The 16,658-nt window shown below is 38.1% G+C and overlaps 1 protein-coding gene across 3 annotated transcripts in view; it reads right to left on the reverse strand.

The window, feature by feature from the left end:
* The window catches only part of Galc (galactosylceramidase), a 45,855-nt gene that overhangs the window by 13,344 nt on the left and 15,853 nt on the right, over positions 1 to 16,658 (reverse strand). For all 3 annotated transcript variants that reach the window (XM_050151376.1, XM_050151377.1, XM_050151378.1), the window contains 5 exons: positions 16,030 to 16,160; positions 9,455 to 9,610; positions 6,928 to 7,052; positions 4,780 to 4,907; positions 604 to 693 (listed from right to left, as the gene is read on the reverse strand). In XM_050151376.1, the coding sequence (XP_050007333.1) occupies positions 604 to 693; positions 4,780 to 4,907; positions 6,928 to 7,052; positions 9,455 to 9,610; positions 16,030 to 16,160 (630 nt within the window). The remainder of the gene's footprint in view (positions 1 to 603; positions 694 to 4,779; positions 4,908 to 6,927; positions 7,053 to 9,454; positions 9,611 to 16,029; positions 16,161 to 16,658) is intronic.

Here is a 16,658-nt window from a genome sequence, read left to right on the forward strand (position 1 = left end):
AAAGCCACAGGCAGCTTTATCCGGTACTGGCCTCTGTCTTTGTTTGTGAAGGTCAGAAGAGGCTGGTGATGTGGCTCGGTTGTTGGCCAGCTTGCCTAGCATTCCTTGCCCAGCACCCCCTGAAGCAGGTGTACTGGCACAGGCCTGTAATCCCAGCACTCAGCAGGAAAAGGTGGGGTGCTCAGGAGTTTGTGGTCATCCTCCACTGTGTAGTGAGGCCAGGCTAGACTAGCTATTACATAAGACTATTATTAAAAAGGGAAATGCAGAAGATACAAGGCACCAGGACAGGTTCCATTTGTATACAAATTCCATAATACAAGACTTCACTTAAGAACTGATGGCCTGTAATATAACACAAAATTTTCATAAATTTGTAAAGATTTATTTTATTTGCTTATTTCTGTGTGCTCACATGTGTGACATTTGGAGACCAGAAGAAGGCATGAGATCCTCTGTAGTTAGAGTTCTATGTAGTTGTGAGTTATTTGACAGAGGTTCCCATCTTTAAAGAAAGTAGCAAGCACTCTTAACCACTAGGCCATCTGTCTAACCCCAACACAAATTTTGAAAGCAAAATGAAAGTCAAACATATGTACTCACCAAAGATCCCTTGAGAGTGAAGGTGGCCAGCTGGCGTGAGACATTATAATACGGTAGATATGGCCGTATACACATGGAGTGTTTGTGACTCTGAGGGAAGAGAGTCATGTAAGTTATCCACATAATATACACGCTATATTGTGGGGGAAACTTTACATAATCAATGCTTGAAGAGTAGCAAAAGAAGCAAACATTTATAACAAATTTGAATTTATTTCAAACTATAAAAAAATATTCCTAACATAACCTTAATGAGGATGTGCCTGGCCAAAGCTTAGACTATGGAAATGACCCTAATGGCAAGTTAAATACATAGAAACAGATCCAAAGAACAAGAACCATAAATTAAATATAACAGGTGATATAAATATATACTGTCCTCTTTTCTTCACTCTTAAAAAATCATCTAAAGTAATAATTTCACAGCATTCCGTTCTCTTCCTGTTGGAGATGTGATGTGTATAATTAAAAATGGGAAAAGATAAAAGCCTAAAGGGAATGAAAAGGCAGAAGAGCATCCCTGCATCTGCCCCGGACCAAGGAAACTGAAGTCTGAAGTGGTCCTGAAGCAGTAAGGTATGGGCGGTGACTTCTGAAACCATCGCTAAGATGCAACTCGCAAAAGTATAGTGAAAAGATTATTAAATGAACAGAATGCAGCCTCAGAAAGAACTCACTAAATGTGGAAAAAAAATGGCAGAGGAGGAATACAAAATAGAAACAAAATCATGACTGTGGAAAACAAAGATCACAAGGCAAAAATAAACTCAACCATAGCAACCCCAGTGCTTATCCAACAATCGAACCACATGCCAGATAAGTTTAAGAAAAGCAAGACCCAACTATGTGCTTTTGAAAAGGAGATAAGCTTTACGTTCAAAGAAGCAGGCTGAAAACAACAATTAAGGGAAATAAATATACTAACAGATGCCACCAAAAAATTAGCAATGACAAAAAGGGAAAATCAATTTTAAAACAAAAGAAAAAATAAAAACAGTGAGAAAATTTAATGCCAGAAGTCAATACATTAAAATATCTGAAGTAACACCAAGAAAAATCTCAAAATCATAGAAAACAAAAACTAACAGAAGAGAGGAGAATTGTAGACAATTCTACAAGGTTGAGATTTTACTTGTCACAATTCACAGCAGAGAAATGAACACAAACAGCCAAACAGGCCTAAGAAAGAGTCGTGTGGAATTCCACAGGCAACAAGGCACCTAGTCTGCTCCAGTCAGTGTTCAGGATGGCCCACGGGCAAGGCAATGGCTGCAGCTCCTCTCAGGAACACTGGGAAGTATGCTCTCCAGTCAGAATGGGATGAGATGAAGCATCAACAATGAAAGTTGCAAATTTCACAGAAACACAAATATAAAGATACCTTGGTACTGAGCAATAAAGTCGAGAAACAAATCACAAGGACAATAAAAAAAACATACTTTGTGATTAAAAATGTTAAAACGAAACAGAAAAGGGATGAAGTACACTAAAGCACCGCCTGCAGAGGAAGTGAAGCCGATTCATGTTTATATATTTGAGATTCAAAGGAATAATCTTGACTTCTATTTCAAGAAGCTGAACAGTTTTCAGAAGAACAAAGCAAATCCATAGGGGGGAAATAAAGACAATAAATACTGGTGTGAAATACTGCAACACAGAAAACAAACAAAAATAATATTATTCCCTCGGAAAGATAAATAAACCTTTAGAAGACCAACCAAGAAGAAAGAGATGTGATTTGGGTGACTAAGGTTGGTACCAAAAGAGGAACATTAGGAGCATTCCTACCAGCTGTATCTGAGTAGAAAAGGAACTGAACATAGGCCTCTGTGTTAAACAACACAGATCTGAAGGACAAAAAGACAGAACAACAGAAAATCCCAACGCTTCTGAAAACATAACATCTGAACAGACCTACAATGAGTGAAAAGATCCTTAAACTCATGAAGGAAAATCCTGGGGCCAGATGCCATCATATATGAATTCTGTCAAACATTTGAAGAGCACCAGACCTTCAGAAATTCTCCAGAAACATTCCCAAATCACTCCATGGGGTTAGTAACTATTCCCCTACCAGACCCAACGAGGGGAGGAAATCCTAGGGGATCTAGGAAGTTGAATCCAATACAGAATACAAAGGATACTGAATGACGTCAGGATGGTAATCTCGGGCATGCATGGGTGATTCCGCACACAGAAGTCACTCAGGATGATGTAGCCCACGATCAGAGTGCATAACGAGCAAAAGCAGCACAGGCATGCATGCGGGGAAACCAGAACTCTGACTAAAAGGGTTCAACGTGCTCCCTACAAAAGGCAAGATCCTCAGCCTGAAGTTCTACACACGAATGCAACACCAGCAGCTAAGAGCACACTCTACAGTGATTTTCTTTTTTCTAGATCAGCAGCAGGGCAGGACAACTGGGCAAGCAAAGGAAACACAAAGTTTCTAGAATGATAATGGGAGGACTAGCGGGAGGACTAAAAGAATCTTACTTACTTGGTGTGCTCATTTAAACAAAATCCTCTAGTAACCCACAGAAAGAACTGGCTGTGAGGACAAGATCAATACATAAGAATCAATTGCATTTCTACACATGAGAAATGAACACTCTGAAAATAAAATTGAGGCAACCTATTTATAGTAGGATCTGGAGGAATAAAACACCCAGCAGTATTAATAAGAAACAAATCAATAAAAATTTAAAATTTTAATAGATAAGTTTACTAAATTAATAAAAAGAAATATGACTTCCACAATGAAAAAGACAACATATAGAGAAATTAAGTAAGGCATAAGCTCAGAAAGACCCCCACATTTGTTGACTGGCAGGGTAGAATGCAAATGCTTCTCCATATTCACATACAGAGTAAGTAAAGGATCAATCGTAGGCTGTCTGCTTGCAATAACTAACTAGCTAGTCCTAAAACTCATGCTGAAATTCAAAGTACCCAAAATAACCAACCTTGAAATTGATCAAAGCTAAACTCGCCCATCAAACCCTCACTCAGAAGTATAGGGATTAAGATGCAATGGTAACCACTACAGTACAAGTATGGATAAAAAAAAAAAAAAAATTTGTTAAAGATTGCTTTTCAGCATGTATGCAAAGTAATTCAAGTGGAAAAATAGACTGTTCAAGACATGGTGGAAGACTAACTAGGCATGCGTGCACACGCATACACACACACACACACACACTCAGGAAGAAGCTGAACAAATGCTAAGCACCTCAAGAAATAACAGGATCAGAAACCTAAATGTAAGACTTAAAATAATGGCAAATCTTACCAAAAAATACACAAGTTTAGAACATTTTTACTTCAGAGAATGCCATTAGAAAGAGAGAGACAAGTTGGGCCTAGCGACGCCAGCATTTGGGATACTGACACAGCAGGATTATGACTCTGAGATTAACCTGGCCTACCCTGCGTATGCTATAAGGATGGGAGCAAATACAGAGAATCCACATGTGTCTTCTGAGGGGTGTTAGATTATATGAGGAACTCTTACAATTCAAGACAAAAAATAAAAAATCCTCTTAATTTAAATGGACAGTGTAGATTTAAATAGACATTTCTCCAGTGAGGACATACAGCTAGCCAGAGAACATATGAATAAACAGCCAGGATCATTAGTCACGAGGAAAAGGTAAATCAAATTACAATGACACCACCTCATAGCCTGTAGAATCGTCATACAAAGATATGGACAATAATTCCTAGAGAGGACATGGTGATACTGGAAGCCTTAGGAACTGCTGGTAGCAAGGAGAAATGGCACAGGCAAGGGGCAATCTTTGCCCCATTAAAGTTACTGTTTAACTTGGCAGGCCAGGCCCACTCCTAGCTACACCCCCAAAGGGACTGACGCACACGGTCCCAGGAAACCTTCCATAGGAGTGTTAACTACAGCTTTCATAAGAAGCCACAGTGAGAATCAAGGCTGGCTATCCCAATACATCTTTAAGGATAAAGAAGTCTTAAAAACAACATGAGGAGCAAGGTACCCATCAGACCCTTCCCCCCACCTTTCTCCAAGGGAACAAGTCATAAGACTCTTAGAGAAGTGCCCTCTATGCCCGGGAGAACATAATGCCCTTCTTGTCTCTGAAGACCAAGTTTCTGGTGAAGTATTAGGTGCCCACTAGTTGTGGACCAACAACAAAACATTACCATGGTTTCGATGATGATGGTGAGGTTCCCCAAGCCATCTGTCAGAGCTACATAGCTTCCTCCCTTCTCTAGATGGCCAACTGTCTTCAGGTAATACCAGCCTGGTTGAGTAAACTGAGTTGTATGAGCTACAGAGAAAGAGGAGAAGATGCGAATGAGACGACTGTGAAAGAAAATAGTCTACCGACTAGAAAGAACTGACTGAATCTAACCAGCTACGTTCTATTTTAAGAAATTATCTCCCGACTTCATGCTTCCATTTTTTAAATACTTCAGCAGAAAAGTGTAAAGGCAGGAGGGCTTTCTGAATCACCAGTGAGATTAAATCAACCTGGAAATTCAAGAACAGTGGTTGCGCATTCCCATTCTCTAAGTACACAACTAAGGTACTCTTGCCAAGCAGTGGTCATCAGTACTTGTTCCACTCTAACAGAGCAGGGAAGAATTAAAAGAATTTTTTAAAAGGAACTTTTAAAAAGTTAATAAATGTATCTCAAAACTATTTTATGGTTTGGTGTTAAACAGACTTGTTCCTAAGTACTGTCACCTCTCTGAATCTGGTCCTGAAAATAAACTAAGCAATATTCCATGTTCCTACCAATGCCCCAAAGTCAGAAATTTAGAAGAGGGTTACTTCACCTAAGTAAGTGAAACAATGCCAACAACTAAGAGGCTATCCAACCAACACACAGAAGTCTTGCTTAATTTTCCCACTATTTTGAAGAGCTACTTAAGGAATTTAAACTAATGCCATGATTACAATCAGAGAATAACACACAAAAAAGAAAATTATCAGAATGTGGATTTAAGTTAAAGCAAGTTGACTTAGAATTATCTTTCTTTGGAAGAAATTTGGGTTTTTTAAAGACTATGGTATAATTTTGACACACAATAAATATAAATGTTAAATATTTTACTAAAATTAAAATTTTCAATATTGTTATTTATCTTATTTATGAGGTTATTAGCTATTAATATGGTTATGTTCCTTTGGATGTGACTGATACTGAAGAAGACCTGGATTTCATTGGAAGTACATAGATCCAATAGCCCTGTCTTTGAGCCATGAAAACTATGTCATGTCTAGAAGATATTTTAACTGATATCCTCCCAGTTGTGAGAAACTAATCTTGTCTCCATTTATAATTAATCTCAAGTTGCTTTGCCTTGATGACTTTTCCTCTAAGCTCATTCTAGCATTTACCTGGTTTCTTCTTTTCATGTGAGAAACACAAAATCTTCAGTGTATGACCATTTTTTAATCTATATGAGAGTCATAATTTTATCTTTTCTAAAACTCATTGCTGTGGAATGATCCTTTTCTATACTGTAAATATTTGTCACTTGAATTGGTTTAATAAAATGCTGACTGGCAGAAAGTACAGGTAGGACAACCAAACTAAGGGTGCTGGAATGAAGAAGGATGGTGCCAGAAGGAGATGCCAACAGAGGAAGCAGGGCATATAAAAAAATGAGATAACATGGCAAAGGGTAGACTTAAAAAAATTTGGATTAACTTAAAATGTAAGAGATAGCTAGTAAAAAGCCTGAGCTATTGGCCGAGCATTTGTAATTAATAATAAGACTATCTTGTGGTTATTTGGGAAGAAGTGGCTGCTGGGATGAAAAAACTCTACCTACAGTTGTATATCTTCAAACACTTAGTAGATTTAGGGACCACTGTAAAGTCATATTATTTTACAGAACATGTTTATTTCTTTAGATTAATGATTATAATTTTATTAGTATCAAAATTAATATATTATATTCACTCACTTTAGTGCAATCAATAAAATGGAACTGATATAAAAGAACATGCTGAGCTTAGCTGGATATTTCTAACTATATTCACTCCATCAGTTATAATAATGATTTGGGATCATAAACTTACATGATTACCTCTGTCTCCATCACTGGGCATCCCCTTTCCCTATGGTGCTATCTGTCCCCTCTTTAGTCTCCCTGTATAAGGGCCTGATCTCAGAATAGTCAAGTATAAAATACAGAAAATAGTCAGGTTACCCAAAATAGTATTATGAAACACTGGCATAACTCCCTTAAAAGAGTCAAACACTTGAAGCATGGACAGTTTGATAACCTCCTTCGGTGCTTTCTGCGGAGAGAGAGATGGAATCTAGACAGTCATACCTGATATCCAGATAGGAGCTTCTACCACATAATGCCCACTCCATGGCTCCTGGGCTGTCATCAATCCACTTCGCCCATAAGGCAATTCCTCATAGTAACTAGCCACCAAATTCCAAGCAATTGTGCTAAAACATTAAGTTGAAAAAGAAGAAACACCAAAGTACTATGTGATATAAATATTTAAACAACTGGAGTAAAAATCTCAGAATGATATGTAAGTGAACATAAACTTTTAAGTACCCCAAACAAAATATATGACATCTCAGTTCACTCTCATCTTTAAAAGTTCAGCGCAGTGACAGCTGAGCATTTTAACAGGGAATCAGAGAATTAAAAGTAACACACACATGTATATATTCTTGAAAACACACATATGTATTCATGTAAAACACATGCATACACATTTACACGCACACATTCATATGCAAGAATTCAGCCTAACCTGACATGTCAAAAGTGCAAAACCAGTACAAGTAAGAGCTTCTCTATAACTGCTCTCCATGGACAGCCTTCCTAGTACCCCAACTTCACAATGTGATTTCCACCGACTTGACTTGGAGCTGCTGCAGTTTGAAAACAAGAACTCCTAGACTGGGTTCAAGTCAGGACTCCACAGCCTCACCTCTGCTGACCCCTGTTCCCTCCCCTGTGGACTGAAGATGATGATTGCACCTGAATCACCAGGTGGCTGGGAGGATTAACTGTATTGACACAACCCCAGCCTCTATCCTTCCTCCTTCCGCTAAAGTGCTAAAGTACCAACTCAGATAGCCTGCTGGCCTGTTTGGGGTCCTTTCTTTCAGGTGAGAGACACTAACAGTTTACAGCACATACTAGCTCCAGGAGCACAGCCCTACAGCTCTCAGAAAATTCAAGCACAAAACATTATGGGTTCCTTACAGCTGATATATTAACAGCACCCACCTAAGAATTCCACTTCCTTGACCAAGTGCTCTCCCAAGACACAAAGCTACTCTGGCATGCTTAGAAAATCTAAACCTTCTCATTACCTCAATATAAAGCAAAAATAATAATGCTAATAAAACACACACACACACACACACACACACACACTATCAGTGGAGAACATCATAAGAGTTCTCATGATCTGGCTCACACATGGCTGGCATCCTCTATTTTGTTCCAGGTGTTTCCCAAACTTGGGCATCAACAGAACTGCCCTAAGTACCGACCAGATGTACAAGGACCATAGAAGTGAGCAGCTGCTTAGGAACTGCAGGATGTCTTAAGACAGACTTGTTTATGTGACAGAATATATGGATGTATGATAAGTATCTGGAAGTGGTGGTGTATGCCTATAACTTCAGCACTCAGGAGGTTGAGCAAGAGTATAGAGAGTTCAAGGCCAGCCTAAGCAACATAGGAAGACCCTGTCTCAAAAACAAGACAAAACAAAAAGCACGAGATGTAAAAATATACTTAACGCGAGAAAAACCCTGTTAAGTAAGAAGCAGCTTGCTCAACAGACCATATATCAAGGTGTCAATATATTAATTAAAAGTCTATAAAAATAAGGGGATGTTTTAAGGACCATTATTTCAAGATGGCAACGTTAAAGGCAGCTTTGTCTCACTTGGTACTCATCTTCATTTTCTCCATGTCTGCAAAGAACATGCATCATCCTAATACCGAACAAGCGACCGCAAAAGTATGTATATTGGCTTGCTTTTATTAGACTTACAATTATCTTATAAGGCTAACTGGCATCTAATTACTCCTCAGCTGTCATCAAATCATTTAGGAAATGTTCCCTTTAAGAATAAAAGGGATTGTGTTGTCTTTACAAACTTGGTTTTGTGAAGAATTAGATCAAGTTAAGAGGTTCCATAAGGACTCAGCCACTCCGAGTGAACGTGGGTACCAATGAAAGGCTACTTACTACCTTGGTTTCTTGTTTGTTTGTTTGTTTGTTTGTTTGTTTGTTTGTTTTAAAGGTAACTATGAAAAGAAGCTGAGTCAATAATTCCACATTAAAAGAGGCAGGGACCAAAACTGATAAATGGAATGAATGCACAGACCTGTGCTATACCTTCTTTAAAATAAATAAAAGTTACAAATGGTATTTTAAAAATATGAATAAAGACTAAGAATTAGAAATATTTTATATGCTCATATTTATGAAAATAACATAATAATGTGAGAAAATATCCAAATGCTCTGGAGATACACACTAAAATATGATGGTATGATATGACACAAAGTAATTTAAAATATATGCAAATTATCAAAGATCATTGCTCTGCCTGAGTAGACTGTACCTCAATGAAAACAACGTTACTTAATACAGACTCTTCTCAAACATAAATCGTCAAATTCATGCAGAAAAGAAGGCATAAATTAGACAAATATTAGGCATATGTAGATTAAGTCAATGAAGCATATGTTAAAAACCACTGAAACTAGAGCGTGAAATTACAGCGGCCCATTATACTTTTCTACTTATTGTATTTTATAAAATACATTATAATAATAGATACAATATAATAAAAGACTACAAATAACTTACGAGGTCATATTGCCATTGATATAGTTCTGATTCAATATGCGGCCCCAGCAGCCTGCACCAACATCATTGTTGAAGGTGCTAAAATCTTCCGACGACCAAAGCTTCTTCCCTGTCATCCTTGCATTCCACACTGTCCGGGTTCCGGGATAATGCGCTCTGGAAGGGAAAAGCAAGGGGAGCAGTAGGGAGCGCTCAGAGGTACCACTTCCATACGGGAGATGAGTGAACTGGATTACACATCTTTGCCGAGGTCTGCTATTTTAATATGGTCAAGCAGCTTCCAGAAGAAAGATGGAAGATGGGAAGGAGGCATCCACTTCCCAGTCTCCCATTGCGGGCACTCTCCAAATGACAGCAGGTAGACAGAAAGGCAGAACCTTCAGCCATGAAATGAAATGAAATGACAATATTCACAAAACCTTAAACAGATGGAAGTAAGTTGACTGACAAAGGATAAAGCAGCCACAATCTGGACCACTACAAGTGGAGAACAAGAAAGACTTGCCCTTTCCAGGAAAAGCTGTGGAAGTTTGGACAGGAGGAAAACACCCAGACAGAGGTCAAGCAAGGTGAGTGCGTATTTTTTTATTTGTTAGCCTCTGTGTAGCTTTGGAGCCTGTCCTGGAACTAGCTCTTGTAGACCAGGCTGGCCTCAAACTCACAGAGATCCACCTGCCTCTGCTTCCCGTGTGCTGGGATTAAAGGTGTGTGCCACCACTGCCCAACTTGAGGTGCCCAACCAAAGAAGAAGCAACCTCTCCCATATTCCTGTCCTTTGGAGACAGAAATCTTGGCACTTATTCCAAGGTAAAGCTCTGAAACAAAGCCACAAAAGCTGCACCAATAATAGTGCATCACTAATTCTTGTGTGAAAAGAATGAACTACGCTGAGAAAATTAAGTTACTGTCTCAGAGCGGTAGTTATCCTCAGCCATGGGGATTTCAGTCCTGAAGGGGCCTAGGCAGTGATAACGGAACACTTTGTCAACTGTCCCTGCTGAAGCAGGAAAGGTTTAACAGCTGAACTTAGTAAGCAGAATCCATGAATGCCGCTACACAGCCTGCAAGACAGAGGACAAACTCCAATGACAAAGAAATGCCTAGAGAAGACATCAAAAGTGCAGCAACTGAGAATCTGTCCCAGAAGACCAGGCACTTTCATTCTAGCATGGGAACAGACTTGGTCTGGTAAAGTAAAAATATATACCGACTGTTGCAAGGATAAAATACTGCTCTCATGACAACTGTAGACACTACCGATTAAATGAATCAATATGACTAAGATATTAAATGTAAATTAGAAACTAGATTGATAGGTGATACAGTAATAAGAGTATATTTGCTAAACTTCAGAGTAAGAGCACAAACTTCCCGGGCTAATTATTCACAAACAAGCAGGATAAATACAAAGCAGAATAATGGAGATTTAATATGCAACAGTTCTAATCTTCGTACTTTCTTGGGTAGTACACCATCAAAAGAATGACTTTAAAGACCTTTTAATCAATATCATCTTAGGCCAGGTCATTTTAGCAGAAAGCTTTGCTTGGGAATCATTTGGATCAGTAAAGGTGAGTTGAGGCATGAATGAGCATGAATGGCAGGAAGGAACTGAATCACAGGCCGCATATAACAGAGCGCCAACAGAGACGCTGGAGAGAAGTGAAGTTCCAACAGGACCATGTCGAGCGGCTCAACACAGCTGAGTCAGGCTGCAGGTCAACCTGACGAACATCCAAGAGCATCTCAGCTCCCTCTAGGTCTAAGAAATTATGTACTTACCTTATTAGGCCAAACTTAAAAAAAAATCAAACTGCTAATCTTCAAACTACTAATGACTGCAAGCCTATAATTTTAACATATTCTTACATCTCATTTTTATATCCCCTAACTTTATACTGTGATCACTGTGTTCAGTTTTGGCACTTCAGTAAATACAAATTGTCAATATATTAAAAATTAGGATATTTCTAATTGGCACTCAGGAACATGTATGTCTGCTATACTTGTTTTCTGTGACCAGGTCCCATTGGTATGAGCCAGCATACCTGGCTGGTCTGATGCAGACAATGAACATATACTCATATCTGTATTTTTTAAAGGAGGAAAATCCTAGGAACATTTGCTACACTATCATTGATCTTTAAAGGATAGTAATAGGAATAAATTTAACTCTGTCTTTATAATGGTACACATCTTCCAAACTGTTTCTACATTTTACAATTTTATAATCTGAATTATATTTCTCTTAAGTTTTTTGGAGCTGTATAGATCTGAATATTTCTCTTATCTTAAATATACCTCATATATTTATCTTTGAGCTTTGTTTATATCTTTTGAATTATTTAATTTAATTTGGCACACCAAATCATCATTTAACATGTAATCAACACAAAAATTGTAAAAGATGTTTTTTGATTTTGATTAATTTTCAAAACCTGGTCTAGGATGTGCTACACCCCTCTGTATGCTGTGAATATGTTTTATTACCATTGGTTAGTAAAGAAGATGTTTTGGCCTATGGCAGGATAGAATATAGCTAGGTGGGAAATCCAAGCAGAGATAGAGGAAGAAGGTGGAGTTGGGGGAGATGAGAGCAGCTGCCAGGGAAGCAAGACGTGAGTTAACAAGCACAAGCCTCATGGCAAAATATAGACTAGAAATGGGTTGATTTAAGTTGTAAGAGCTAGTTAATAGTCCTGAACTAATAGGCCAAACAATTTGTAATTAAGAAAAGTTTCTGTGTGGTTCCCTGGGACTGGGTGGCTGGGAAACAAAAGCACAGCCTGCAGTGACAAGTCTGCCTCCCACTTCTGACACGCCTAAAGTACATCAGTCACATTTCCGGTGATCCACAGACACCGCGACTGACTGGTGGCTAGAATATCGGACAAGCAAGCCTAAGGCCTTAGCCAGTTCAACAACAGGTAACAACAACCCCTTCAGGAATGGCAGAGGCTTGTCATGAGAATGAGATGGCAGAGCAGACTAAATCAGGGCCATGTTTACAGTGAGGAAAAGTACCCAGAAGGATTAGGAGAACGGGCCCAGCAGAACCATCTCAGGAGGAATGAATATCTCAGAAGACCAAAACCTAGAAACAATACAAATAACCACTGAGGAAGGATTTAACACCACAAAATTGCTCAGTCGAGTAAGCGTTCTAGGCCATTCTGACCTAGGGAAGGCTTTCTAGAGCATAAACTATTATCATGAAATCATATTAGGTAAGTATGATGAAACAAGCCTGCAATCACATCTCTTAGGCAGAGAAAACAACAGAAGAGATAACCCCATTAAAATATCTTTCCTTCTTACCTGGAATCTGTAATGAGCAACCGATAACAATATCCTATGTGGTCAACAATGTAATTATACAAATAGCTTGTTGAAACCTTGAGACCGGCCTGCTTCTGCCTTCTGAATACTGGGATTAAAGGTGTGCATAATTTTATAAGTTATAAAAAAAGTATAGAAGCGATCTGAAAGGTTAGCAGTTCAAACTTCATACCAAGTTCAGAGAAGCATCGAAGAGCAATATACTTCCCTGGTTTTTCTAAAGGCATGCATGTCTAACTGATGTACCAACATTAAAGACAGATCTACTTTTTCCATGATTTTTTTTTTTGCTGGTAAAGCTTTTAAGTTAAAAAGATGAGAACTGCTTTATTTACTTTCCTTCCTGGTCAATTTCTAAGTGTTCAACTGAGGGAAAGCTGTGCTCCTCTGTGAAATAGCATCGCAATGAAATTTTCTGTTCTTCACTGTTAGAGGTCAGGATAATAGTTTCAATTTGAGGCAAATGCACAGAAAGGGTTCCAACCTGCCTGGATCCTTTACAGTTTCCTGGGTGATAGGCCCATATGTATGTACATTCTGTGGTAATTCAATAGCTCGCCTAGCACGGAAAATAACAATCCCAGATACAATTTGATCCTCATTACCTCTGTTTGAAAAAACAAACAAAAGAAAATAGGAAAGAGCACAGGAACATAGAGCAGTTCCTCAATTTCAGCACAACCAAAATCGTGGGCTGGTTATAAACACGGGAGAGCTGAGCTATGTACCCTGGAATTTCTGCAAACACTTCCGGCATCTACCCATAAGATGCTAACAACAGGTCTTTATCTAAGATATTTACAAACACTCCCAGACGTTGCCAAATGTTTCCTTGGAGATAAAATGATCCCCATCTGAAACAACCAGTAGCAAGCTATGAATCAGAATGGCTGAGACCTGCAGAAACAAAAGCAAGTCTTGCGACGTAGGAAGACACCTCCTTAAGCAAGAACCAAGAAGACAAACACCACAGCAGCAGAGTTTGCCTTACCAGAATCACAGCACACATCATCAAATAACAGAAAATATCTGCAACATGGAAAACACAAACATCAGTTACACCAAAAGTTGTTAATGTGGGCTGGAGAGATGGTTCAGTGGTCAATACAGCTTGCTGCAAATCCAGCTCCCAAACACCCATAACAGACAACTCACAAACTTCTATAACTCCAGAGAGATAGAGAGATAGAGAGAGAGAGAGAGAGAGAGAGAGATTTAAAAAGAAAAGAAATACGAAGACCTTTTTCAGAGCAGTATCAGAAAGCAAAATTTAATTCAATGCAAGAAATGTATCTAAAATAAAATGACCTGGAAAATAAAAAATTTTAAAAGTAACAAAAACTGAAAGCAGGATTTCTTTTAATCTCAATAAAGAAGAATTCAGTTCAAGAAATACTGAATAAGTTACAGAATGATATTTTCTATCGACAATAGTTACAACGCACAAAAAGATAAAACATCCATTATCTATGTGCCAAGTAACATGACACCAACTCCCATGCAAACAACCGTGTAAGACCGAAACAGTCAGCACTGTAGTAGGAAGAGGAGATGTACATAGCAGCTCCACACAGATCACGTGAACAATGTAATCCGTATACAGAGCATTTAAACTCTATCAGCGAATTTACATACTCAACCGACCTGTTTTCTGTTAGCAAATGCGTCCTAATTCAAAAAGCAATTTTTGAGAAAAAGCATTTAAATAATACATTTACCATTATATGACCACAATCAATAAAATATTAACTTAATGAGAACAAAAGAAACTATGAAGTAATGCTGTCACTCAGAGGAAGACCAATTGCACTACAATACCTATATGACTAATGAGCAGTGAAACACCACACTTCTTCATGAAGTACAACAGAAACTATCCTTCACTCCCGACTGCCTTGCTAACAAACACATTCAGGAAAAACAGTCTTTCCTCCTTCAGATCTGAGCTGTTCAAGCGGATTCTAAGGCAAAATCTTCCATTAAAAAAAAAAAAAGTTTAACTATAAATGTACAATTACACTTTCTCTTGCAAAAAAAAATCCCATATCTAATTTACTCTCATCAATTTTCCAGAAAAACAGGATAGGCATGTGTGTTAAAGTACAAGGATGAAATTATTAAAATATAGGCTAGGAAAACTTTACAAAACAAACAATCCAGTCACCCAAGTAAGTTACAAGAAGAAAATAAGCAAGAAGTTAAAGGAACTGAATTATAAATCAATGGGAAGAGACTTAATTACCAACCAATAGATGAATCTTAAATGGATGCAGATCCAAATAAAATTACAAAATAAGAAAAATACATATTTGATGAAAATATGAAGGAGATGGGAAAAGAAATGGCCATGGGTTCTTACTTTCTGAGGCTGAGTGGTCAGAACATGCATATTTATTATTCTACTTACTTTTGTAAACATTGAAAACTCTTGCAAGGGGGTATAGCTCAATGGTAGAGCACTTGCCTTAGCATGTATGAGGCCCTGGGTTTGTCCCCAGCGCTGAAAATCAAAGATAAAAATAAAACACTAAAAAAAATCTAAAATTTTTCTTTTAGAAACAAAGTATATGCAGAGATTAAGCTGTGTCACAACAGATTAAAAATCAAATTCTACGCCTAATGCAGACTCTAGTTTTAAATGCTTATATACTGTCATGATACACAGAACACATGTTTACTTTAAAAAAAAATCAAACTTCTGAGCATAGTTCAGTAAGGACCCAGAGAGCTATATGGCAGAAATTAAAATTATAAAATAGATGATAAATTATAATATTAGATTTAAAAATAGAGTCAGACGTCTAAGAGTCAAAATGCTAAGGGGATAAGAAGGAAAGACAGTCAGGGCGCATACCAAGCCACTTACAAACTGTTCGTGCACACACTCTGAGTCACATCACAGGAGGCCTGAGCAAGACACTAAGTTCGCAGCATTGCTCTGGTAACATCTAAGACTACATACCTACCTTCTGATCTAAACAAAGCCCTGTTTTATTCATCTAAACATTAACTCATTTATTGAAAAAAAGTCACCAATACATTTCATTATCATAGAAAATGTTCCAAAACACATCTCAAAGAGAAAGGAATGAACTGTGAGAGATCAATGTCTAACTGAGTGAATATTACCATGTAATGTAATCACACAGGGGTAGAGAAGGCGAGAAGAAATGTACAGTCAACACCCAGATAAAGAAACCATGAGCTGCTGGTAATCTAAGTGAGCTGCACCTTACCCTATAACATCAACCACCTTCCAGAGGTCACGGTCAAACAGCATGGAAGAAGAAATCGGCTCCCAGAGATTATCACTTGCTATGATTTTCACTCGCTGCAGACCATGGTAGTCCAGCATTTTTCTTAATTCCTTTGGAGACATAAATAGAACACAGCAAAGGTTAACAAGCTTTTATTTGTTAGACTGTGACCAAAATAGCCAGAGAATCTTTGAAAAATTCTGCATTCTGAGGACCGTCAAAACCTAGTCCAGTCTTTATGGACTTACTTCTAAACAATAATCAGGAAATGTGTGTATATTCAAATACAGTGTAATTGAAAACATTTTAAAATGCATGTAATCTGCAAGCTCTAATTTACAAATCAGCTTCCGTCTGATATGATTACAGCACCCTGTACAGACTTTTATCCTATCTCAAATGTTATCTTTATTGAGCGGTCCTTCCCTCCCAAAATCTACATCCATTTTATCTGTTGATGAATAAAGAAGGAAAGAGGTTCTGGAAGGCCCAGAGGTTTACACGCCCACATCTGTCCATCACTCTCAGACACCATGATCACAAACTACCATGAACCAGAGTCAATCATGAATGTAACTGCACAACTGCACAGCAAACATAATCCATAT

Source organism: Alexandromys fortis, unplaced genomic scaffold (assembly GCF_014885135.2).
Source record: "Alexandromys fortis isolate MF-2015 unplaced genomic scaffold, M_Fortis_MF-2015_v1.1 scaffold_63, whole genome shotgun sequence".
NCBI classification, from domain to species: domain Eukaryota; kingdom Metazoa; phylum Chordata; class Mammalia; order Rodentia; family Cricetidae; genus Alexandromys; species Alexandromys fortis.